Raw genomic sequence first — 26,454 nt, forward strand, 5'->3', positions numbered from 1 at the left:
TGCATTTTGGCCAAATGGGAATGAGAATGGAAACAGTAGTGGATTTACATTTCTATAGTGCTTTTCTTGTCTTACTGACCACTCAAAGCACATTAGAGTAAAAGCTACATTTAGCCATACATTCATATAGCACTTAATTCTATATACTTTAAGCACTTTATCTGCCTGACATCCATTTACCCTAATATGCATATCTTCAGCTGAACTGGAGCAGCTGTTTAAATAAATTGTACAAAAGTTTTAGCTAGCTGCTCTATCCATTTAGCTAAAACTGTTTATAGCTCATTCTGTTCCATAGTTCTTATAAAACTTGTATACAGTAGTTTTGCTGGTGGGTTTCTGTGTTTCGCAAGCTGTTTGTAACTTCTAAGGTTTTTGAATCGTAAATCTCAGACATCTGCATATGAATATGCAGAATCTGCGGGGAAGCAAAAAGATATTTGAACTGAAAACTTTATATTATCTGTTTGCATTCTGTTTTATAGACTGTAGTATTGACTGATCGAGAACAAATGTAGCCATAATGCAATCTCTAACTATTTCTAAATACATTTTTTGTTGCTCAACCAAATAATTTAAATGCCCATCCAAAACTGACCACACAGGAACTTCCTTGACCATGCGCCTCTTAAGTATGTATTTTGAGCAATAAAAAAATAAGACTGCTTAAATTTACAGTAATTGTACTTGGACTACAAACTTGGATTTAAAGATCAGTCACTTCCTCTCACAGCTGCAGAACAAACATTCATGAAAAAATGGATAATTGATTTTCCACCAATGACAGTTTGAGTAACATTATTCAAACAGGTTTTCAATTAACCTCCTTTTGCGTGCATTTTTTGTAAGTTAGGTATGAAAGAAAGAAATTGAGATGATACAAAAAAGGAAGGAAAAAAGATGTTAGATCTTACGAGCAATGCAATAACCAAACAATCACGTGTGTAATGGACAAATCAGGAAAATCTCAGATCGTGTTCTATTATTTTTTTATGTCAAAGGTCTCAGTTTTATACTCTTTGTAATACTTGTACAAGTTACAATTAGGTATAGTTGCAGTCGTAAAACTGGTATGTATATAAAGGCATACTAAAGAATGATGTTAACAGAAAAACCGCGAGGTTCCCATGAGCCACACTTTATTTTATCACTGCATGCATATAATGTGTCCCTGGTTTCCATCCGCCTGGCCATCTGCAGTGCACATCCCAGTGGAAGAGTTTAATTCTGGGGGGACAAAAAGAAGCACGGTCAGGGTGGCTTTGTCTGGATCTCCATGGACATGAGCTTGACTCTCCGGAGAAATCGCTGGCATAACATTGATTCACCTGGCCCTGGAGTGTGCACAGACTCACACACACATATGCACACAGCTATATGGACAGACAGACAGGCAGCTGCTAGCTTGATGGGGAGGCTGAAGGTACATGGATGAATAAACACACACATACACACACAAACAACATGATGGAATAAAAACTGAAACAAACTAGCGCACACATTTACACCAAAAGCAGAAAGTCATCAATATGCAAACTAACTAATTATATGACTGAGTGACATATTCAACACGCGCGTCCGTCCACACCCACGCACTGGCTCACGCACATGCACTCACACACACAGAAATGTCAGCTTCAATATAATTTACTATCCAGTAACTCTTGATACAGACAGAAAATTGAAAACCTATTTACAATCCAAATCAGCGGGGTATCAGTGTCATTCATTGCGTCCATAAGACACATAAAACTTCATTAGGTCAGAGATGCACTAATAGATTTCCTACAAAATTGAGATATCGTGGATGAGGCTGACATAGCCACTGTTTCAGTGTGATTTAAACCAGGACGAAAAAAAGGGGCTTTGAGAAAGTGAAGGGAATGGGCAGACACTTTTATGAAGACGGACACAGTAAATCTGGCAATGCCACTGGCAGCTCATAAATAACATCATCTCTGGAATAGAAATGACTTGTAAATTGACCATAAAGCACATATATACACACTTTAGAATATGTGTGATTTAGCAGGCTGAAGTATTCAGGGATATGCTGCAGCAGAAGAGTGATGAATGTCTATTCTGTTGGTGATACAGTTCATACGGATGTGTGCGGATGCGTATGGGTTTTTTAAAGGGGAAAGGGGGAAGACCCCTGGGAACAGTATACCACTGAGGGGTGATCCCTGTATCCCCAAAGGCTTAAGATAAACCTAGTACAGCTGTGTTTAAAGGGGTTCACTGAGTTAATTCAAGGGACACTGGGACACATTACTGGCCTATGCTTAGACACACACACAAACATCGTTTTCAGCAAGATGAGGAGAGCTGCTGAAATAACGCTGTGCCAGCTGGCAATGGGATCCACACAGACACGCACACACACGCGTGCACGCACCTCCCTCCAACCCACTTGACTGCATTAAAAAGGAGGCTTCATCAAAGCCATTCATGTTGCCTCCATAAGTCATCATCTCATTTGCAAGACAAATGGGGAATTCAGATTGGTCAGTGCATTTTAATAAAGAGCCAAATACAGAGATAGGATCCTCTCTTTCTCCTTTGCCCTCGTGGATAAAGGCTTTTAAACTGCAGTAACACATTTCATAAACTTTTGATATACCAATATTCAAATTCATGGTTTAATACTACCAAGCACTAACCTTTCCCATATAGCCATATATTCTAATTCAGTTTTCTGAGCAGAATCATCTGCAGCTCAACGTGGCAAAGACCAAGGAATTGATAGTGGACTTCAGGAAGACCAGGAAACACTTGACCCCTGTTTCAATCCAGGGGGTCAGTGTTGACATTGTGGAGGACTATAAATACCTTGGAGTACACATTGACAATAAACTGGACTGGGCTAAAAACACCACAGCACTTTACAGGAAGGGCCAGAGTCGTCTCTATTTTTTGAGGCGACTGAGGTCCTTCAACATCTGCCAGAAAATGCTCAGGATTTTCTATGAGTCTGTTGTGGCCAGTGCGATCCTCTATGCTGTTGCATGCTGGGGGAGCAGGCTGAGGGTCGCAGATGCCAACAGACTCGATAAACTGATTCGTAAGGCCAGTAATGTTGTGGGGATGGAGCTGGACTCAAGGTGGTGTCGGAGAGGCGGATGCTGTCCAAGACAAAGACAATGTTGGATAACACCTCCCACCCACTCCATGACATGCTGGTCAGTCACAGGAGCACGTTCAGTGAGAGACTGAGATTACCGAAAAGCACCACTGAACGACACAGGAAATCATTCCTGCCTGTGGCCATCTCCCTGTACAACGCATCCACTTAACACACTGGTTACTGCTACAGCTACACCCTTCTTGCACGTGTTCTTTTTCAGCTATTTATTAATAAGTGACTTTTATGTATATATATATATGCCTGTATATATTGTGCTATTCTTAATTAGTGTATTGTCTGTCTTTGTTAATCTTTGTTTATAATGGAGCACTGTAACGAAAAATAATTTCCCCTAGGGATCAATAAAGTATTCTGATTCTGATTCTGAAAATCCTGGTTCTGGTTTAGAAGATACCAGGATCTTAGATTTATCTTATACATTGATTAAACACTGCATCTAGGTTTACTGCACTGTTAGAACTAGAACCTGGTATACATTTAGTTGAAAAATATCAGAAGTAACTACACTCATTGGCCTCATTGTTAAGTACACCTGTTCCAGTGCACATTAACATAAATTCTGAGTGTTTCAGAAACTGCTGACCTGCTGGGATTTTCCCACACAACCATATTTAGAGAGAATAGTCTGAAAATACCCGGTGAGCAGCAGTTCTCTGACCGAAAGGATCTTGTTGATGCCAAAGGTCAGAGAAGAATGGCTGGACTGCTTTGAGCTGATAGGAAGGAAACAGTAACAAACTTTTTACAGCTAAGTTTTGCAGAAGAGCATCTATGAATGTACACAATGTCAAAACTAGAAGCAGTTTCGCTACATCAGCAGAAGACCACACCGAGTACTACTCCTGTCGACTAGGAACAGGAAACCAAGACTACAGTAAAAAAATGGAAAAATGTTGCCTGTTCTGTAGCAATCAGATGGTAGAGTCAGTCTTCTTTTGAATCAGCTGTTCAGGTTGCTGCTGCTCTAATAGTCTGTGGGATATTTTCTTGGCACACTTAGACCCACCACAATCTACATGAATATTATACACCCCTTTTATGTGACATCTTCTCATGACTGTTTCCAGCAGGATAAGACACCATGTCACAAAGCTCAAACTTGTTTCTTGAACATGACATGACCTTCCTGTATGCAAATGCCCTCCACAGTCACCAGATCTCGGTCCAATAGAGCACCTTTGGGATGTGGTGGAACAGGGGACTCACATCTTGGATGTGCAGCTGACAAATCTGCAGCAACTGTGTCATGCGATTATGCCAATATGGACCAAAATCTCAGAGGAATGTTTCCAGCACCTTGTTGTATTCATGCCATGAAGAGTTAAGGCAGTTCTGGATCCAACCCAGTACTACAAAGGTGTAGCTAATGAAGTGGCTGGTGAGTGTATATGAACCAGTGTTTAATCTCATTTTTTTAAGCTGAAAAGCAAATATACTGTTTGGAAAAAATAAAAACTTAGCAAATGGTTAACTTAAATTGCTGGGAAAGACCGTTAATTATCTTTCATAGCTCCAAAGCAACTACTCACGGTCTATGAAGTTGTTGTCCTTTTCTCAGCAACTACTGTACTAAGCTTGCTTATTCAACCTTGAATTTCTAACTGGCTTTAAACGAAGAGCAAAAACGATAAAGCAAGATTGCTCAAAGCAAACAAATATTGCTTGGATAATAATCTCGAGGCAACCAATAAATGTAAACTTATTTTGTTATTTAGCTCTGAGCTAGCTAAAGTCTCATAAACAGATGCATAAGAATCACCAGCACCAGTTTGCTTTCACGGAAAACTGTAGATATTAAAGTATTTTACTTTACGCATGTCTGTCATTTATGTAAAAACACCCTGTATATTTAAGATGTCAAGACAAATATGTCCTTGGGTTTAATCAATATGTATATGAACATGCAGAACACAGAAATGATTGCACTCCTATGATAAAAAATAATAATAATTACAACCCTATTATCATTTGATCCCAGCATGTTTGATCTGAACACAGACCATTGACCTTTACATTAATTTCAGAAGGTCACACGATCCTGACCCTTTCACAGAATGACTATTGTCACTGTAGATTGCAGCACTATTGATTTGCTGTGCTTTGAAAGTTATCTGATTATTGAGCTCCACAGACTGTTGATTTAGCTCTGCTGGCACTGAATAATTAAATGTGGCCAATAGGTATGTCAGTATCTATGCTTTTCATCCTCTAAATGACCTCAAAATCTGACATGAAGACCGGAGTATTACAAATGAACACATTTTCAAATCTGCTGCTTTTCCAAAGAGATTTTTTGTAAACCATCACCACCCAGCAAAACAAAGACATTGGTTTTATTGCTTAAAATGATTTACAAGGGGTAGCTTTTCCTCCGAGGTATCGCTGAATTCTTGAATCTAAAAATCACTTCTTTTTTTTTTTTTTTTAAATAAACCATCCCCCCCCCCCCTTTTTTTGTATTGATTTTTAACTTTTCAAGAAATTTTAACCTGTTAAATAGCAAATTTAGGACGTACAAAGCACAAAACTATGGTGCATCTGGCCACAGATTCTGATAAGTGTATTCAAACTCTTGGAAAAAGTCAAAAAGACTTTGAAACGAATGGATGTCAGGGTTAATTGCATTGAATGTGCTAAACCTTGTATTCCCATCTGGTGCAGTACTGAAGCCTTTAATTTTCTACCAGTTATTTGGTTTGGTTATTGCTCCATACAAGATTGCATACAAGTTTCTACTCATCCACTTACCTGCACCACCGAATTTACCAACTACACCTGTCATTGGCAGTTTAAAACTATTAATTGGCTCAGCTGTGTGTGTCTACCTTGTATGCCATAAAGATTGGGGCAGTGTTTCTGTCAATACACAAATCCAACTGATTACGGTGAGAGCATTTAAAATCAGATAAACCGTTTTTAACTTTCAAACCTTTACTCTGGCATTATGCTTTCAGTTTCCTCATGAAGGATGTGGCTCTGGTCGAAAATCACCAGTGAATACGGGCTGTCTGTTAATGGGGAAGAGCGCCCCACCAACACAAGCTCCAGGAGGGGTGGCACACCGGGCCCAGGTGTTGCCAGTATTGCTGATTGCCATCAGTCACCCCTCCCCCACCAGCGGCACCAGCAGGAGAAGCAGCTACACATAGAGCAAAGAATGTCCCAATATGCACATTTTTCTTTTCCCCGCAGTAAGGCAGAAGTTTGGGTGAGAGTAAAGACCAAGACTATATGAAGCAGTTATTACTAATCCTGCACGACTGTTTAAATTGCTCTATCTGCTCAGACTAACATGTTTAGTGTTGTAATACTGCCACCGTAATGCTGTAATTCTGCGTTGACTCTCTACAGTAGATGTGCCGTGTTTCTGTTTCCGCTCGCTTAATTTACAGGCAGGAATAAATGACGTTCGTAGGTAGTAGATCATTATAATGTAGTTTTCTGGGATGTTTGTGTTACATTCGTGCCACGTTAATGTTCTGGTACAACTTTTTTTTTTTTTTAAAGATTAAAAACGCTACCGCAAACAACAGTCACAAATGGCCACACACCGTTGCAGAGTCGCCGAAGCACTTACAGCCTTCATTTGTGTTTGTCACCGTCAGTGGCTGTAAAGTTTCTCTGGCCTGTAGGTGGGGCTCTGATGCAGTGTTTCAAAGCGAGGGACCTCTCTTGGAAGCGAGAGCACGGAGGGAGGGAGATGAGGAAAAGAGGGAGAGGATGCTGCAGCAAGCGCCAAACCGCTCTATACGACCCCTAAACGCATACCACAGGATTAGACATTAAACAAGGATGCATGCCATAGAAACGAATTTTTACTCCCCACAAGTTCTTTGAATAGCTAGCGCTCGTCTTCATTATGATTTTTGCCAGATCAAATCAAATTCTAATATTTAAGACCACCGAGGAACATTTTAAAAGTTATCTTTGAACTGGAAATATTAATCGAAAGAAGCCTGGGCAGGTTCCTAGTGTGCAAAATTCAGTCGATGATGATGATGGATTTCTTGTGAATTCTCTATATGAATATAAGGCAGCTATTTTATGGAAAAAATGCATTATTCCAGCACCCACGCTGCTTATTCCTGATTACATAATTAGGCTTTTCGAATATTAATGGCTCAAAACGTAGGGATGGGGGGGGCTTCTGAGGCACGTTTAAAGATCATCAATGAAAAAAAAAATGCAATGCAGGTTCTAATCCCCCACATCTATGCAGGATTCGTAATTATGCTGCTGTGGTGCCCAATCTTTATCTTTAAATGATCCTGCGATTAGGTATTCAAATCCGATGATCTGATCATTTCACCCCGGTATTGTAGCGTATTTGTGTTAAATTCCCCTTTGGCATTGCCAAATCCCATTCTCAACGGGATGAATGCATTACATAAACCGTCTGCTGGCTACGGGACCCATACCTAACTGTATAAACCTCTATTTTAACAAGGCACGGGCTCCATTTAATCCCACATCATACCACATTTATTTTATTTTATTAGGTGGAAAATATACCTTTCGAATTGCTTATCTCTTAAGCTAGGAAATGCACTTTTTTTCTTGTTTAGAGATGCTGACGCCTACAAAGCAACTACACAGGACCCCATATGGGGAGTTGTCACACTTCCTATAGTCTCATATTGATAATCGTGATGATGTGTGCTTTTATTTGTAGGCTTTACGCACTCGGTGTTATTATTATAGACATAGTTGCCAAGGTCTTAAAATGTAAAGAAAACACTCTCCACTTCGCCTCCAATCTAAGAGGTTACTGCCGGCAAGTCATGAACCTTGGTGAAAACAGTCGTCTTTTACAGCGGACGAAGCTCCGTGCACTAAGTCCCTCCCGGCTTGGAGATTCGCTGTGAAGCTGCAAACTCCGAGGCAGCAGCCTACTTCTCTCTCTCTCTCTCTCCTTCTTTCTCTCTCTCCCTCCAGCTCTCTCTCTCTCTCTCTCTCTCGCACTCCGCTGCAGCACCCTTAGCACCTCAGTTGAGCAGGAGCACCGCACTGAGTCACATCTATACACACACGTTCTCTGCACGCACATACACGCACACATACGCGCACACAAGCACAGCCTCCTGCGGTATCCCATACGGCGCAGCGGCTTTTCCAACGGCATACCAAGTGCGTCCTCGCCGGGAGATGGGAGGTGCGGCTCCCGGGTCTCAGAACACTCTGAGAGGCTTAGTAGAGTCCTGCTGATCGGGGATGCTGCTGGAAGTCCGCTGCTGTTTCTTTCTCCCGTGCAGGAATCGCTTCTAACTACACCTTTACCGGGGATTTAAAGTGGACAAGCCGTCTGATCAGGATATAACATTACTCTAAGCATTTCATTTTTTTTGTGAGGGGAAGGGGGGGAAGAGTAGAAGGAGTTGGGATTGCTCTGGACGTGCCTCTTATCCGCAGTGTCGATGCGGCTGCGGCTGTGAATGATATCTGCATAGATTACAGGTAAGGAACGAGGCTTGTCACTGCGTTAGTTCCCACAACCGGGACTTATATTTGCAGGCTGTGGTGGGCATCATAGCCGGGTTTGAGGTTCCCCACTGCACCAGCCAGGTGACAAGAGGCGTGTTGCACCTGTTCTAGCTGCGCCATGCCCGCTCTGCGCACTCCGATAATCGGTCGGATTTTGTTTTTAAAATCCATTTGGATCGTCTCATTATATCCCCGAGGAAGAATTGTAGGATAAAACCCCCCAACAAATTCTGCAATTTGTTTTAACTTGGGACCTCAAGTTGACCGAGTTTCCTCCGTTTTCATTGGCTATTCGTACCCTTCATCCCATGTGAGCCACGGAGAGGTGCGTACCCAAATTGTGCTCGTTCCTCTTGCAGCGGTAGCTATGACGGTTCAAAACGATATTATTTGTCGGGGATTCCGCGTCGGTTTTACGCAGTGTCTTCGGAGGATGAAGCAATGTGTAGGACTGGTATGTAGTGGCGCTCAGACTCCTGGACCAAAATTAAGATATTGGAGGTGGCTGAGCTTTACGAAATACAAAGATGGAAATGGAAAACTACCCGATGTTTTATTACATATGGTATTTATTCATTTCTGTGGCCTTAACAAAAAGTTAACACCTTTCTCAAAAATTTCTGTCAAAGTTCTTTCAAAAAGTTATTTAAACCGTTCAGTATTGGAATATTTCCTATTATTTTAGGTTTCCACGCAGGGCTGAGTGTATGCAGCCTGACCCTGTTCAGGCACGCTGCTAAAGAACTTTTCTAAACAGTTTCACTGTGGCACAATCCAGCATGTGCATATCACAATGTTTAGTTATTTTGTTCGTTTAATTGCGCTTTCCTGACGTTTTTGTTTTTTTTTTCTTATCTACGGTTTGTCAGCTATCTCAACCTGCAGGAAAACCCACGTTAATGTGCCTCAAACTGAACACTGGGACATTTCTCCCCGTGCGGACCCACGATCGTAGGTTCCGTCGTGGAAGCCTGAAGGCTTTTGAACTTGACCGATGTGGATAGAGCACTGCGGGATGTACTTCACGTTAGGTTTAGACGAAAAACCTGACTACATGGCATTTGGTCTCTCGGGTAGCAGGCTACTCAGTTTAATGTAACTTTATCTTAAGGCTTGGATTTTATGTTAGCACTTTCATTTTCATGTCGGAGCACACCACGGGTATGATTTAGGGCTAAACTTAAAAAAGGATTAAGGGATCATTTCAATTGCTTTGATGTCGTAACAAAAGAAGACACTAAAGGCGCATTTATGACATTGTTGTCTTTGCCACAGGCACTTTTACTCGCTTAAATGATAGTCAAGCCTTTTTATGTTGAGTAGCTTATAAACCCAGCTGTGGCTGTCTGGAGTGCTGATTGACCTGCCGAGAGAAGATTCCAACAATAATCCACAAGAATAGATTTTTCTCATGCTTTCACTTTTCGTAGATCACATGCAACAAAGTCAGTGATAGAGTGATGAGAAATTTTTCTCTCATCACTTAAAGATATTCAGCGTCTTGAAATAGTGCATGTAGTTCTGATAACAGCAGCTTGTGGCACTTTGCTGTCAGCACATTGGACTTAGTCTAGATTTTGGTTGTACACAAGGTAAATCATCCCCTTTGGCTCAGCCTTGTTGTGGGTCACTTGAAGCGATTTCTAGAGATTTAAGCAAACTGTGCAAGCTCTGCCCCGCGGTATGATGCAGCTCTTCAGTCTCCTCCATCCATCTCCTGCTCCACTGCTTTCTCCTTCCTCCCTTTCCTTCCTCCCACCCTCCATTGCACCTCGTGCACGGAAAGCAGCTTCTGCAGCCAACCAAAAATGCAGATTTGTAGTACAGCATCCACAGTGAGCACTCTGAGCTCCTCTACTGGTTTTCCCCTCCCTCTATCCACCTGCTCTCCACACTCACTGCATCAATTCAGTGTTGCCCTTCAAGTCCCTACTTGATGTTACCCTAATGTAAAGGAGTGCGGCAGCATTTTTACACAACTATCTCGCAAAATTGTACTTCTAGTTGTGTTTTTGATGAGCTCACCAAAAGTCTCATGCTTGTTCAGTGCAAGAGGATGGCTGAAGGGACGAGGCTATGTGCTTTACAGTCCATGAGGGGCAGTGTGGCTCATAGGATTAAGTGGATTGATTGAGCCCATGTACATGGCTGACGCTGGCATTAATTTTGATTTTGTCTCAGTTCCTACAGTGAATTATGTGTTATTGCAAGTTGAATAAGTGACTGTGAAATAGTTGTATACACAATGTTTTATGACATTTGCTTAGCTGTGCTGTGGGTTTGGAAGGTAGTGAAGTGACTGAAATTCATACATTTGGCAAAGAGGGCAACATTGGCATCAGAGTTCACCCGGTTCTTTAACTACTAATTAAAGCAAATGAATACAAAAATATGTCTCTTTACTGATTAGTCGTCCACTAACTGGTGTTTTAACTATCTGTGGTGATGAGGTGGTGAACAGCAACATGCATACAGGAAAAATGCATTCAGCTTATTCTTCTGCGCTTTGCGATTTAGGCTGGAAGACAGCCTTCTGTGTTTTGTTTCCCCAAAACATGCATTCAGAATATGCACATCTATCTTGTTTCTGAATGTTCCCATTTTTTACTCAAATTGTCTGTGCGCTCAGCTGCTGTCAAGGTCTTAAGGCAAAAAAAAATTTGATCCCTGAGCAATTTGCGAGTCATCTGTGTTCAGCCTCCTTGCCCTTCGGCCAAATTCCAGCTCAGTCCTAAATTCTTAGCTCTCAGAGCACTTGGCAGTACTCATTCTCATTCCTTCCCTTCCCGTCTGTTTCCCTTTCTCTCGACGTGTTGTCCATCAAGGCCTGCCTATAGGAATTGAAGCAGCATCCTTTATCTGCCTGTAAGCGCCTCATATTGACATACAACCCCCTGTCTGTCGGCCAGTGTTACGGCTAGAGGGCTGGGGTTTGGACCCGGAGAGCACAGCCTTGTCAATATTATGGCTTGCTAATGGATAAACTCTCACTCCAACCTTGGCAGTAAAAGACGCTCATAGCAGTTTGGTAGCGGTCCGCTTGCAAGAATAGGCTCCATAGAAAATCTTTGCAATGTGTTCGTGTCAAGGGGGGGGAATTGTGAATGAATATGAGTGGGAACTCTTAGTAAGATTTGCTGTAGCGATATAAATGCCTGGTAGCAGTGTAGACCCAGCGGAAGTGTGCTTGTGTGTCTCTGTGTGGGTGTGAATGATGCATCTGTGACTGGCTGGCGAGGTCCTATATGAATACTCGGGTCACAGAGACGTATCGTCATGTCAGACTGAATGATGTGTCTGTGGATTGGACCTGAATGGAGCTCTCTGTTTGTTCTTGTTCTTTTTCTGTTGCTCTCTTTCTCACTCCATGTCTCTCTCTCTCTTTCCGTCGCACTCACTCACTCATACACACTTACAACCCTGTGGGCTGCGACAGGACTACCAGACACAGGCTTGTGTCCAATTAGACTCCCTCCTGTCTCATGCCACCAAACACCACCGAGGAGATTGCAAATTGTATTTCCATGTCACCAACTGTTCTCCCCACTATAATCTGTCTCCCATATTTTAGGACAGTCGGAGACATGTTTCTTTAACAAGAGAGGCAGGGATAGTATAAAATTGGAAGAAATATTTTTCGGTGTCTATTAATCCCTTCTTACTTGATCAAAGTTAGATTCTCTTGGCTTACTGGAGCGTGATAACCTTTTTCTTTGTTCAGGGTGAGCGCAATACCTGGTGTTACACTTTGAATTATCATTCCATTGATGCATAAAACCCATCTTTGTTATCTTGTCTGTATGGACATGACCTTGGAGTAAGCTTAAAATCTGGTATGCAATGTGTGATTGGGTTTTAGTTGACACTGAAGATGCCATCTCTGACTGACGGCCTGATGGCTTTAATCTAAATTCCAATTTAGAGGGGGTGGGTAGATTCTATGCTACATTAAGGGAATAATTGCTTACAAGTATGTAATTAACCCCTTTTTTTTAATACACTGAAGAGGTGCATATTGATGTTTGCACAGCAATAACAGCAGAGATATCAAGTGAGGATCTCCAAACAATAGGCGTCGTGAATTCTGTGGGGAGAAATCAATACATGTCACCGCGTCCAGTTTAATGAGAATCTTTGTTCTCTCTGAATAGTTTAGCCGTTATATGCGGAAGAAGAACATGTGAGTGCATGTGTGTATGTAGACACATACCGTAGTCAGCATCTTGGCCACAGAGTCCTATTAAGCCGTTGCATGCCTTTATAATGGACCCCAATCCATGTACACGCTACTGTATCACAGTCGCACCACTTTTTATTTTCTCCTTCCAGGCTTCTATCATGCTTTCTTTCATCTTATTACTCAATTCTCCTCTCTCTCCTATTGTTTCTGCCTCTAGCACTCTCCTCCCATATCTTTCTGCCACACTCTAAGCTGCCAAGCACATAACTTTATCTTTGTGTATTTGTGTGTGGGGATGGGCAGAAAAAAAATCCAGACTGTTGTGTCATTGGAATGACCTATGAAGAAGGATATAAACCGAGAAGGAGACATGGGATGTTGTTTTAGATGAGAATCGGGGAGATGTGGAAAGTCACCGACGTATCAGTGGGTTTGCCAGACTGCTCCTTTTGATAAGACCATATTAAGCGTTTCTCCCAGGTTTCTATGATTCATATGGAGCCGTGAGTCTGATGTATAAACAGCTCTCTTTGATGCAGCAGCAGATGACACGCTGTGGCATATTGGCTCTTATGCCTGTGTGTGCCAAGCCGAGCATGACAAGCAGTAAATTAGTTTTGTTTCAGATGCATGAAATGATGAGAAAATTGCAGACGGTCTTAGGGCATTTTTTTTCCCCTTAGCTATCTCTCATTTACTCCTTCACCGAGGCCTCAAGTCCACGCAAGGATTAGGCGCCTAATGGTGTTTTAATCATGCCTGTTGGAAGAATGGGCGTGCAAGCATGTACGCATGTTCTATGAATCCATTTTTGACAAAACCTTCTCAATATTTTTCATGCAACCAGTCATCATATGAAAATTTATCTCATTATTCAGTTCTTCGAATAACAAGTTTTGTTTTAAGTGAGCATGCAATAAGAAACTATGCTTTTATAGTATGTTTTTTATAAGCCAAAATACAAGTATGTTGTTTGTGAGTCCATGGATCATCCTCTCGAGCAACAGCAGGGCTGTCAGTTTGTTGTAGCAAAGGTTATTGGTAGCATGTTTGTGCTTGACACTCTCGTCCCTACTCCGCTTTGACTTTATTGCTATCATAGCTCTGGATTGACCTCAATAAGTGCTGTTCTTTAGAAAAGTTAACATTTCAGCTTGAAAAGAGAATCCCTGCTTACAGCGCTAGGTACTAAAAGAGGTCAGCGGTTTCTTTTGGGATGTGAGCAGTTAAAGTGTTAGCTTTTTTTTAGTAAGTAATGAGAAGTAGACAAATATTTCTTCCAGCTTTTTGGTAAATGCATGTCTGGTAAATCTTGGAGTACATAACTTATGGAACAGAATTATGTAAATAAACTAGACAAAACAGGCAATTGTAATCAGCTACATTTCTTAGAATGGAATTTTATAAAAATGGTAGTGATTAGAAATCCACTTTTGAATATGCTCTTTTCCACAAAGGCGTATCTTTTGACTAAATAGTCGCTCTGGTACTTTTTTGCAGTAATGCCTTCCTTTGGAATATTTCTGGACAACATGGGTCAACAAAGCTTTCGAGGAAAATTTAAGTGCAACACAATCCAGGGTACAATTTCATAAAGGCAAATCCACATCTAGACAGGCAGCACTCATTTGCCAGTATGCGATCAAATTTTGAGCATTGTCCTTGATTGGTTCTCTTGTTTGAATTTGCACCGCCTCTTGTGTGCCTGTCAAATCAGTCTGTATTGCTCTAAGCTACTTGAGTCTGCCAAGCCTGCGAGCAGCCTACCGCGCCAAGGCGAGTGGCAATGTCTTTGGACCAGAATGTCTTTCAGTGCTGGAAATTCAGCAATATTTTTCTTTTTGGAATCCAAAAAAGACTCTGCGGCAATGCTGCAGTAAAGTACACAGAAAGCAGTATTACTATATATTTGTTGAGATGACCGGAGTATTTAAAGTTAATATGTCTCGCCATTCTTGTCGCCCCCACACACTCTCTGTTCTGCTCTTTCTTGTACCCTCTCTCTCTCATTTCCTGTCTGCTGTGAGTGTTGGCGGTGTCAGGGGGCATCAGTATTCAGCGTCACCACAGTAATTGTGAAACAGTGGGTTCAGAAAGGACCCCTGCTGTTCTATAGCCAGAAGGCTGAAGGGAGGATCTACTTTACTGTAATACCCTCCCCTACATCACCCACCTTATTCTGTCTCCCCCTCCCCCCCCAGGATATATCATAGTCTAGCAGCATAATGTTGGGGATATTAAGGTAAGGAGAGACTTAACAAGGCTTACATTGGGTTTTGTGTTATTCTTCTCTCTGTGTGGTACTCCCTTTTGAGTTTGGGATTTTGCCTTCCTTGAGTATATTTTATTTTCTTCTGCTGATGGGATTTGGAATGGTTCGTGTCTGTGCAAATGCAGTGATTGACTCTTAGCCAAGGCCCAATTCTTGCCAACTGCTGTGGTGAACAATTTGTTGCTCTCCTGGAATAAAACCCTTTTTCCTTTGTCATTCTTTTAAGTCTCTGACTTTCGGTGTGATCGTATTGATTGCTTTGATTAAACTTTTCCGAAAAGCGATGATTGCACGAGAATGTTAAACTTAGGACATGCACCTCACCTCAGCTATTTATCTGCTAATTATCTGTTTGGTTTACTTTCCTCGTTGTCACGCTTTCCCTGTGATGTTGGTGGGACTGATGATCATTAACTGATTTAATGAAATCTTTCTGCATGCTGGAGCTCAGTCAAATGAGGTCCTGTTAAATCTTTCCCCTATAGTCACTCACACCGTCCTTACCTGCTACCCACACAACTGTTCCTATGGCAACATGATTTGTCAATTGAGAACCCCTTCACAGCAATTGTAATTACTCATATGCTTACCTTGAAAAATAGTAAGCGGCATTAAGGCAACACGGATTGTTGATTCTCTGAGCTTCTTACCTTTCATATGACACCAAAAGGAGATGGAACATCATCTCTTAATATATTAATCGGAAGATCATTGATGCTTGTTGATATTCTAACCAGTGATGACTGTGTCACTGTAGATATTGATTGGATTGGCTGAGTCTTGTTAGTGGCTGCTGGAGTGTTTGTAGTCTGGCACTTGTCATACCCTTAGGTATTTTTTTCCCATCCTTCCATCTTGAGCAGAATGGACCAAAGGGCCGCAGCTATCTTTTATTGATTAGTTAGAAAAATGATTGACACACTGGAAAGAACTTTTGGTAAGCTTCAAGGTAGAGTAGGGAAACTCAGCTGGAAAAAACCTGCTGACTGAGATGGTGGATATTGCCGGGTATACCTTTGCCATCAGGGAATACCTTTAACAAAAAGCAATGTACATGGTGTGCAACAATGTTTAGGTCAGTGGTACATGTCAAACTCCACATGATGGCCAAGGCCTAAGGTTTCTCAGCTAAACCTTTGCCCAGGGCGTGATACGATCTCTGCTGGCTTTCCTTTCTTTTCATATTGTATCCTGCTGCTATTTTTTTCCAAGGAAATGATACACCCACCTGTGGCTTTCCACATGACATAAAAAATGTGTTTTGATCCATGGTTCAGTTCTTTTGCTGACATGGCCATTGTAGAATTTGTAGGTGGTGAACAGGAGTCAGCATGTGCATGATGACGAGGACAAGCCTCCTATCCATACATGCGTAAATGAGCTATATTTACATTATAACCAGTTGTTTTTGGTTCAGCTATTTTTGCTAGGTACTAACCACTGCAGCAAACGAAACCTGCTGTTTTAGAGATGCTGTGGCTGAGGCAGCAAATCATCATCACTTTGCCCCTCAGAGTTGCTCAGATCCTCATACTTACCTATTTTTCCTCCTTCTAACACATTGACTTCAAGAGTTGACTATTCACTTGCTGCCTAATATATCCCACAGTTTGGTAGGTGCCACTGTAACAAGATAATCAATGTTCTTTACTTCACCTGTCTGGTTTTAATTCTGTGGCTGATTTGGAGCATATAGAGCCTTTCAGTACTGAGCACACATCTCCTTTTTGCCACCTCCCACACAGAGCACTGGGAGTTCCTGTAGACATAATGCTCCAAATCCCCAGTTGACAGACTAGCAGAGGAAAGGTTAGCCACTTTGTTGTATTGCATCAAGCTATTCTCCCTCTCACTTTTTCCCTCTGTTGGCTCAAAAAAAAAAGGCTGTCCCCTCTCTCTACGAGTCTACAAACGTAACTGGAGAAAGCACAAGGTTTTCATCTCTCCCTCCCCCTTCTTTTTTTGTCCATCCGTTATGCATTGTCATGGCAGTCCTTCCAGCTGAGCTTTGATTGGGTTGTTCTGGGCCCACCGGCAAATCTGGCAACCAGATAGTTATGTGGTGTGTCTCTGTCCATGTGTAAGTCGGCGTGTGTGAGAGGGTTTTCTTCATGTCTCTGGGAAAAAGCAATGAGATGAGGTAAAGCTTTCAGAAAATCAAAGTATAAAAATGGCCATGACAAGCAGGGGAAAGACGAAAGCAAGGGAGGATGAGAGGGAGGAAGAGATAATAATTTGCATCCTCTCACTTGCCACTGTGAACGATGACTGGCTAGAAAGCTTGTCTGATGTGTTTATGCCGTAGGCTTTGAAAGATGGAGTTAAAGGGAGAAGGAAAGTTTAAGGGGAACCATGCAGAGGGAAGGGAGTGGTTGTGGAAAGGCATGTAATGAAGTGTAAACCTGCCTAAACTCAGTTTACCCACATCTTAGTTGTTGTGATGGCGCTCACACATATCTCAGCTGAAGATTTTCTTTTTTAATGTAAATTCATTGCAATGTACACGCCACCCGGCTGAACACCACCGTCTGTCAGTTCTGATGCACACTTTGCACTCTTGTACCAAGAGTAGTTAACCAATGAGCTGGAGCAGCTCCACTGGGCAAACTGTGGCTGCTTTTTCTGCATTTTATCTGTAAAAAGTTTTCATATCACTGAATATTGACAACATATATGCTGAGACTAAAATCAGCAGACAAATTAGTTATACTAGGGTCCAGCAGTTCTGCACAGACATATTTTAATTTATGTCAGCTGGCGGATTTGTAAATAGTCCTGCATCTGTAGGGTAGCTCTGCCTCTGTGCTTAAGAGCTGTGCTTCCTTTGGCATCTATCTCGGCAGCCAATAAGCCCGGTCCTGGAAAGTGAGTATTCCTGCTTTGTGAAACCTGATCCCAGTGGATGGTTAAAAGTTGACAACACAAGTCCTGTGTAACAAGACTATTGATGTGGGGCCACCTTTTTAAAACTTCTTGGCAGCAATGATTCTCTTTGTGTGTGTGGAGTCCTGGGTCACTACACAATCTAACCCAACAAATAATGACACAAGACGTAGAAGAAAGCTGTTATCTTTCTAAGTTTTGACCATTTTTCGCTAAACAAGTTTTAAGACATGTTAAGTCATGTTACTGTAGTGGGAAGATGATACTGCAAAATGCCCTAGGGATCCTGCAGCAGGAGGGATTTTGTGTATGTTGCACATTCTTCATATTCACACACACCTTTGCACGTTTAACTGTTTATATGCCTCAGTCACGTTGAAACATTAGATTTTGGTTGACATTTTATTTTGTAATGGTGCAAAAACAAATTCGAAATCACCCATAGTTATGTCTGTTTTGCATACTGTATGAAATACTTTGAAATATTACTTTAAAATGTCCAAATTAACCCTTTTAATGAGCATTGCATCTAGTTTTCAGATCATTCTTAGTGTCTAGGGTTTTAGCTCCACCGTCCTTCTAGTTTATACTCTTTGAATTATCCTTATTTGAGCTCTCATAGTTCAATGAGCTACAGCATAGCAGGAGAAATTTATTAGCTAGGTGCTCATATAAGCTGTGTGTTAGTGTTTGCATTACCCTCAACAACAACTGCTTATCTACACAGGGTGCATAAACTCTTTTGCATGAATGACTCCCATGATGCATCATTGGACTCATTAATTAGATATTAACATTGTCAACATGTTAATAACAAGCCCAAAGGAGACCCTGCACTGTCATTATTGACAATTACTTGCAATTACTGGCAATTACTGACAATTACTGGCAATTACTACCAATTAAACCATGCCATTCTCAGTCTTAGTAGTGTAAAAACTGCATGCTTTCTTCATAAAACAGTCAAAGAATGACATGAAATCACAGATGTGCACGTGTGATGCATGCGCCCACAGTAGTTACATGTTTTGAAATAATCTGAATTAAGAGTGAACATGTTTAGTTTGCAGAGCGGCTAAAATATCACGTTATTTAATCACCACAATTCCTTATCATAATGATTTTCTCATTTTCTCTTTGACATTTTAGGGAAGTGACACATCCACTTCTATACTTCTGCTCATTTATCAACCGTTTCTTCTTCTACCTCTCGGTCTGTGGTAGTACTAGTTGTACAGCACCATTGGCTGAATGTGTTTAAAAATGGAATATCTCAGCAGCTAGAAGGGCACTTCTGACACATGCTGTCAAACTGCTAATATTTCAGTTTTCCCAGACCATTACGGTTGGGCTGCAAGTCTCTGCAGATGTAGACATTCTGTCTTCGCTAGCATGCCCAATATTCTCCATCCATTCCACAAGGTCTATACTTAGGTAATTTACAGTGGATAGACATGTGAACAGGCTGACAAAGTATGACGTGTGCTGTTTCTAGAAGAAGAGTGGGGACTGGGCTATATTTTTCTTTCTGACACCCGTGAAGTCAAGAGTGAGACACAATCAGAGATATGTGACAATGACAAGTTCCTTTGTATGACAGTACATCAGTGTCTCTATCAGAATTTAGAGCTGTTAATAGATACATCTATTTGCTGTGATTCACAAAAAAACCCCCAAAACATTAAAATGGAATGTAGTATTTAGTTTTCCACTGAGGCAGTCAAAGTGTCTTCCCGACATGCACCGTTTTCCACTAATCTGATGGGATCTAAATCAAGTCGCAGCAGCAGTCTTAGTAGGATATGCAAGCACAGGATTAAAGTCCTCCTGAAGAAGCCCAGGCATCAGCAGACATTCAAGGACCAACGCAGGCTTTTGGCTGGCATGGGGAGAGACTTTGATGAAAGTGAGGCTGTCCTCGTCCAGCAGCAGAGGGAATACGAGGACAGGGTTCACAGAGAGGAAAGGGAGCTTGTGAGGCAGAAAAGGTGACGCCGACTCAGCTGCAGGAGACTCAACAAGACAATCTCTTCACAGAAGTTTTGAGCCAAATGTCTTTGTTTGTTTACCGCAGCAATTCCACACACTGCTTTGACTCCACCTTGACTCTTCTCTAACATAAAAGTAACCGTATTCTGAATAACAGACTGTTGCCACATTAGTTGAAGCTAGCAATAATGCATAGCTTGTGATTCTAGTGCTTTAATACGCTGATTCAACTCGGTGATCATTTGTAAGGCGGTAGCTTGTGCCGCTCTCATATTGTGGGTGTTCGAATTATTTATTAAAGACCACCAAGTATAAATTAAAAATAATGTTTATTGGTTAACTTGAGCATAATTTCAGAATGATACTTTATGTAATCGTTTAATCATAATAACAGTGATTTTTCTCTTGGCTTAGTAGATCAGCAGGGCCTGGATACATTTTTTTGGGAGATAAATCAAGAGAAACAAAGAGAATAACAAGTTCAATATAGGCCAGTCAGCTGACCTTGTTCCAGCTGTGCGTAGTAAACCAGAAGCTGAGATCTTTAAGACTTTTCTTCCATGGATTACGAGGGAGAGCCGTAATCCATGAGCTTTAAGCAAACCAAATCATCCACGGAAGTGATGAGGCTCACAGATGTGCATGGTGCTACAGCGATGTGTATATGTGTGTGAGGCAGAGAGACAGCGAGATGGAGTGGGTTACAATAGGATGGATTAATAATTTTGTTTTGTCCAATAGTTCATTCCTTGTCCTTTATACCAAGCTTAACAGAGCACACATGCACCTTATACACATGCACACCTGAAAGATCAGTTTTTGAAGAAATAGTGCAGAAACAGATGGAGAGATCAGAGAAGAAAAAGAAATCTGGATTTTTTTTTTTCCCATTTTAGTGTAATCACCACAAAGCCTTCTAAATTATCAAGCTTTCATGTCTAAGAAGTTAATCTCAGAGGTCAAGTCTGTTTTAGCTCCGGAACAGAGAGACAGGAAGAAAAGGAAAGAAGAGGCTGCATGCGGGTCACACAGGATTTAGACGGAGAACGAGACAGAGGTATGAATGTAAAGAATGAAAGAAACTGTCATGAGTAAACATCTGAACTGGGCCAGGTCTGATCCTGCACGGAGACTCAGCTAGGAAACCCGATTTAGTCAACAGGCGACTTAAGAAGTTATTTTGTCATGGCGTAATAGTCTCTTCATTTTTTTTCTTCTTTGGTGCCACAAGAGCTGTAAGCACCTGAAAATAAACACCGTCCTGATGGATGCCAGCAGTGTCTCGGTGTCTGAGTGCATGATAAAGCATATGGGATGTCAGTGATAGCGGCCCCTATTTGATGTGAATTACAGAACTTGACTTACATATGAGCAGATACTTTCATTTTAAGTCTGACTGACTCTACTGTCCTTAAAGTACTATAGGGTAGTATCTGGTGTGTAGCTGTGTGCACTGGTGCTGTTGTGACTATTTGACACTTCTGTGATTGGCTTTGTTCTACCAGCAGTGTTAGATTTCTATCCTTGTTAATGTATTTAAATATTATGGTGACAATTTACATGTGCTTTCCCTCAAGGCATCAGTAGTCTCTCTATAGATCAGTCTCTTCTTAAGGTCTGATCTATTGTGAGTGAGTACTCAAAGTGTGCCTGCATGTTGCATGATCAGGCTTTTTCACAGCAAGCATTTTGGCATGTAATAACAGGAAAGTAAAGGTATAATTAATTATTTAATTGGTGTGTCCTATTTTCATGACCCTGGTACTGTTCAGACTCTTGTGGTCTTTGTTACTGGAACATCTTGCCAGGAAGAAACAGTGTTTGAAACCAGACTGAAGCTATGCTGCTTTCATATGCATTTGACTACTACCAAAGTGTCAGATTGATGTGCTTTGCTTACTACATGTAACATGCATGTTTTGTGTATATGCATTCTGTAAATGAACATTTTTTCTTTCTTTCTTTCTTTTTTTTTTTTTTACATAAACCTCATAAATTCCTGTAAATTTGATGCAAGTATAACCCTAAACATCATCGTCTGTAGCTAGAGTATACTGTTTATAATGACTGGAGGTCTATAGTCTGCCATCTGCAAAATGAAGTGTTATAATTCCTGATTTATTACCTGCATAAGTGGCACTGGCACGCTCGGATATTGCTCAGTGACACAGGTGGGATAAAGAGAAGGGGTGCTAATGTGAAAGACCTTTAAGGATGCCACCCCTGTTGGAAGTGAAGTCTTATCACAACTCAGTGAGACTTGATTAGCGATTATTAAAACCTCAGAGGTGCCTGTGTTCGTGCAGCTGTTAATGCCGTGCCGACAACTTCATTAATATTTTGCAACAAACATCTTAAAATTACATCGGCTGACATTATTACATAAGATAAACAGTTATAATAACTTGCCCCTGCTTTCTATTTGATGAACTAAGTAACAAACTATTTCTTAATCACATCAAGCATCTCTGACATTTCTAAAATGCAATTATTTCTCCTCGGCAATCGACATTCATTATGTGTTATCTATGAAAAGCTAAGGTTGGACGGTAATTTTGGTCATGCTGGTGTGACGGTGAGGAGCTTCAATTGAAAGAGCTTGAGATAGAGCACTTGCAAAGTTACTGATGAGCAGCAGCACAGCACAGATCCTGGCTTAAAGGTAGCAGCAAACCCATTTCACTCGCTTTAACCAAAACACACAGAGCACGCTACATTGAAGTGTCTTGTTTCAGTGTTTCTCATACCGCAGCAAAAATATCCACAGTCATTTCAGCTTCGAGCAAACTACGACTCATAATTAATTACTGTGTTGAGAGGAGAAAGGGATACCAGGGATGAGCTGGAGAGAGAGGGTGAGGGAGGCAAAAGACAGATAAAGAGAGCAGGAGAGGGGGGGGGAAATTTGGCTCGTGAAATAACCGAAGAGCTGAGGGAGGAGCTGGGAGGAGAAGAGGTACAGGTAAGGAAAAACGGATGGATGGAGAAAGAGGAGGACTTAAGGTGGTGCCATTCGGCAGCTGATGGAAGTGAGAGCAGATACACGGCCCTGCATTCCTGTCTGCTCGTTAGAGTAGGGAATAAGGGAATTGGGGGGGAAAGAGAGAGAAATGGTGGAAAAAAAGGCTAGAGCCTTTGAATTTATTCTATGAAAGCGGCTGTCAGACAGTGCCTAGCAACACCCTTTAAGAAGGAGGATTCCTGGCTGCATTAATTGTAATTACAGCAAAATATCTCCTTTTGATTCAGAGTAAGTTGATGTGTCACAACATGCCTATATCTTAATGCAAAATCATCAACTCCTGCATGCATGCTTCCTTTTAAATATAGATTAAAGGGAAACATTAAAGCCCTGTTTTACTCTTCGCATAATCATACTTGAAAGTTTGCCACAGTCATCTTCAACTCAACCTTTTATTTATCATTTAAATCTATTTCAACTGCTGTTTTGTTATTCTGTGTTTTGCAGTTAATTAACAAATAGCGATGACGCTCTTTCATCATGGGTTTCTTAACAGGGATCGTCTGATTACAATCCTTAATGGGTTCTTAATCATTGTGGGGACTATAATTGATTAGAGATTCATTAAGTTCACCCTTTTGTGGTCGCTGCTCTATGTGAAACCCAAAAGCCCCTCCTATTCAGGAAGTCATACACAGTCTAACGAGCAATGTGCTGATGACAGGCCAGTGGGCTCTTCAACAGTCCTAATGACATTAGAGCCTCTTGATCTGGACCGATAACACACTCTCCCAATCACAGCACGCATCAGCACCCACTGCACAATGGCCCAGCCCGAGCCAAGAATGTGTGTGAGTGCAGAGTTTATCAGTGTGTATGTGAGTATGTTTTCTGAGTGACCTTATTTTGGATCCAAGGACTGTTTTGAGTGTTATACTAAAGCCATGAATGATATTGTAACTGAAGACACAATGCACAGATTATTTTCTGCACAGAAAACATTCTTGAGGGGCCGACTCAGAGCGTGTGTTTAGAAAAATGAGCACGATTGAACGCCATCCCACTAAGGAGGATTTGTAAGTCTCAGATGTGAAAGAGGAAAAGAGAACGAGTGGCAAAAAATGAAAGAGATTGAGCAAGGAGTGGGGATGGGCAGATGTCAGCTATTTCTCTAAAATCCAGAGGGGTTCTTCAGTTGGATCTTTGCCTAGACCCCTTCTTTGAAATGCTCTTACTCACTCTAGGAGCATGAAAAGAAAGTAGAGACACTCAGTCTGAGAAAGCAGAAAGTTTGTGACACAACTCGAGTACCTCACACTTAAAATGGATCAGTATAGCAAAACATATACATGTTACTTCTGTGGGGGAGACTGGGCCAGTTGTAATGGGGCAACTGTAATGCAGCAGAAACGACCTACAGTAAAAATGCTTATCCTGCACATGCTCATTAGGATTCTCTCTCTAGATTTTATCGTCAAATATTTGAGCTACAACACCTGACAGCTAAATGAGAGAATACAGCCTAAACATTTTTAAGTTACATTATTAGATACTTCTACAGTAATGTGATTATGTTGCAGTTTTTTTTGTTTGAGATGTAAATGATTAATAAGATATATTTATTCAGTGTTATAATTGCCCTTATTTACTTTACTTACTTCTATTTGTACTATTCGCACATACATATGTTCCTTTCATCAAAAGATGACTAGTGTATTTCAAGTACTCTGAGTTATAAAGGGAAAATGTTACAGTTACCCCCAGTCTTCCCTATTAGTAATATATAATCTGTCTGCTTCACTTTAAGGAGGAGGTTTCTTTATATGACCATATGAAGCTGTGCTCACATTATGGTACCCCTATCTATTTAATAGTGAAGTAAAAGTAAGTTGGCTGTGTTCTATAGAAGAATTTAAAAGACCCCCCCCCCCCCCCCCCCCCCCCCCAAAAAAAAAAAATCACCAATACCACCTTTTTTTTTTTTTGGTAAAAGCCAAAAGCCTAAACATTTCTTTATTCATGCAAACGCAACGAGGACTCTTCAGCTAACATAGCCCATTGTAAAGCTGGATTTAGTGCAAGGCAAAAGGCAAAAGACAAGTGTGTTCCATTCATGACGGCAGTGTTTGAGAATGACAACTGGAAGCTACTGGGTAACATTATGTCACAGAGATGTTTGCCATGTATTGATAACTGGACCAAATGGCTTCTGACTGCAGTTTCAGTGAAGCGAGTGGGCATATTTACAGTGTTGCTAAGCTCTTGAAGGCTGTTTTTAGAGGTGTTAAAATAGTTTGAAATTTATTATGCTAGCAGAATTACTTGCCAAGTTTTCTGTGCTGGTATTCCGGGTAACACAGTGACTAGTGATTTGGTATTTTAGTGCATTTCTCGCATGTATACCTGCTAACAACGACATGCAGTATATAAAGAGTGTTTTATGTGGTGTGTGAGTGAAAGTCATTGGTTTAACTGTGGATATGCATCAAGGCAATGAGAAGTCTCTGAATCACTCAGTCCAAGAATTAAAACATGGAGCTGAAAATGAGAATAAGAAATCTACTTTAAACAAAATGAGTAGGGGGGGTCATTTCTGCAGTTTTAAAAACTCAGTTATTGCTTTTAATAATTAAAAAATGCATTGTTTACAGCGCCTTGATGCTTGTAAACACTGCTGATTGCTACATCTGTGGTTATAAAGTCTGAATCTCTCAGTCAGTTATCTTCCATTCATGTGATATGTACCCAGTTGACAGTACAATCCCAAGGCTTTCTTTGTAATATCAACAGCTCTGTGGTGGATTAGACCTCCTAACCCTGATCTTGACAGGGTATCTGGTGACAGTAATCCATGCTGCTAATCCATGTCTTGATGTAAACACCAAGGACACCCTGCTTTCTCTCTCTTTCCTCTGTGTCCTCCTTGTTTTCCCTTTCCACTGCTACTTTGAGAGAAATGGGTATTCCATCTGTTTTTTTTTTTTTTTTTTTGTATCAGCAGGGGTTAGCTTAGCTTGATAGAAATGTTGGACTTGAGCCCTCTTTAATCATTGCTTAAATTTTTGTCTATTCCTTTGTGTGTGTTTGTGTGTGTGTAAGTGAGAGCTACATAATTATTCTTCATTTTCTCTTGCTGTGCTTAATAACAATAATGAAATTTAGCAACGCTGATTTGTTCATGGCTCTGAACAGGTTTGTAACTGCCTCCCAAAGTAATAGTTTTTAATTACTGTTTTTGAATTGGAGCAATTGTTAGCTTGTGTTTCTTTTACAAGCAACATGTTATTATATGTTAAAGTGCAGAAGGAGGTTTGCCTCCTGGATCTAAAACAAGTAATTGTAGCTGGGGAACTAAAGTCCATTGAAGACATGGCCATACATACAGGTCTGTCTGTGTTCTGTACACATTAGTGTTCATGTACACATCAGTGCAAACATCTTGAACCTTTCCATTTTGCTAAGAAATAGGCGTAGGGATTTAATAAAACGTGCCAACAAATGTCATATCATGATATCAATGATATACAGATGCCATGTCT

General features: G+C 41.0%; 1 protein-coding gene across 4 annotated transcripts in view; it reads left to right on the forward strand.

Annotated features, from left to right (window-relative positions):
• Window positions 1–6,276: 6,276 nt before the first annotated feature.
• plxna4 (plexin A4) overlaps window positions 6,277–26,454 on the forward strand; it is a 253,832-nt gene continuing 233,654 nt past the window's right edge. The window contains exon 1 of one of the 4 annotated variants that reach the window (XM_085252416.1): window positions 6,277–6,356. Coding sequence is in view for 1 of the 4 variants with exons in the window: in XM_085252414.1 (XP_085108540.1) it covers window positions 9,071–9,083 (13 nt within the window). In the remaining 3 variants the exon portion in view is untranslated. Of the gene's footprint in view, window positions 6,357–8,150; window positions 8,603–8,882; window positions 8,955–9,011; window positions 9,084–26,454 lie in introns of those variants that run through there. The other 3 variants (XM_085252415.1, XM_085252417.1, XM_085252414.1) reach the window with 3 other exon arrangements.

This window comes from Mchenga conophoros, linkage group LG17 (assembly GCF_057382185.1).
Source record: "Mchenga conophoros isolate Kocher_MC1m ecotype Shallow Benthic linkage group LG17, M_conophoros_male_GT1.1, whole genome shotgun sequence".
Lineage (NCBI taxonomy): Eukaryota > Metazoa > Chordata > Actinopteri > Cichliformes > Cichlidae > Mchenga > Mchenga conophoros.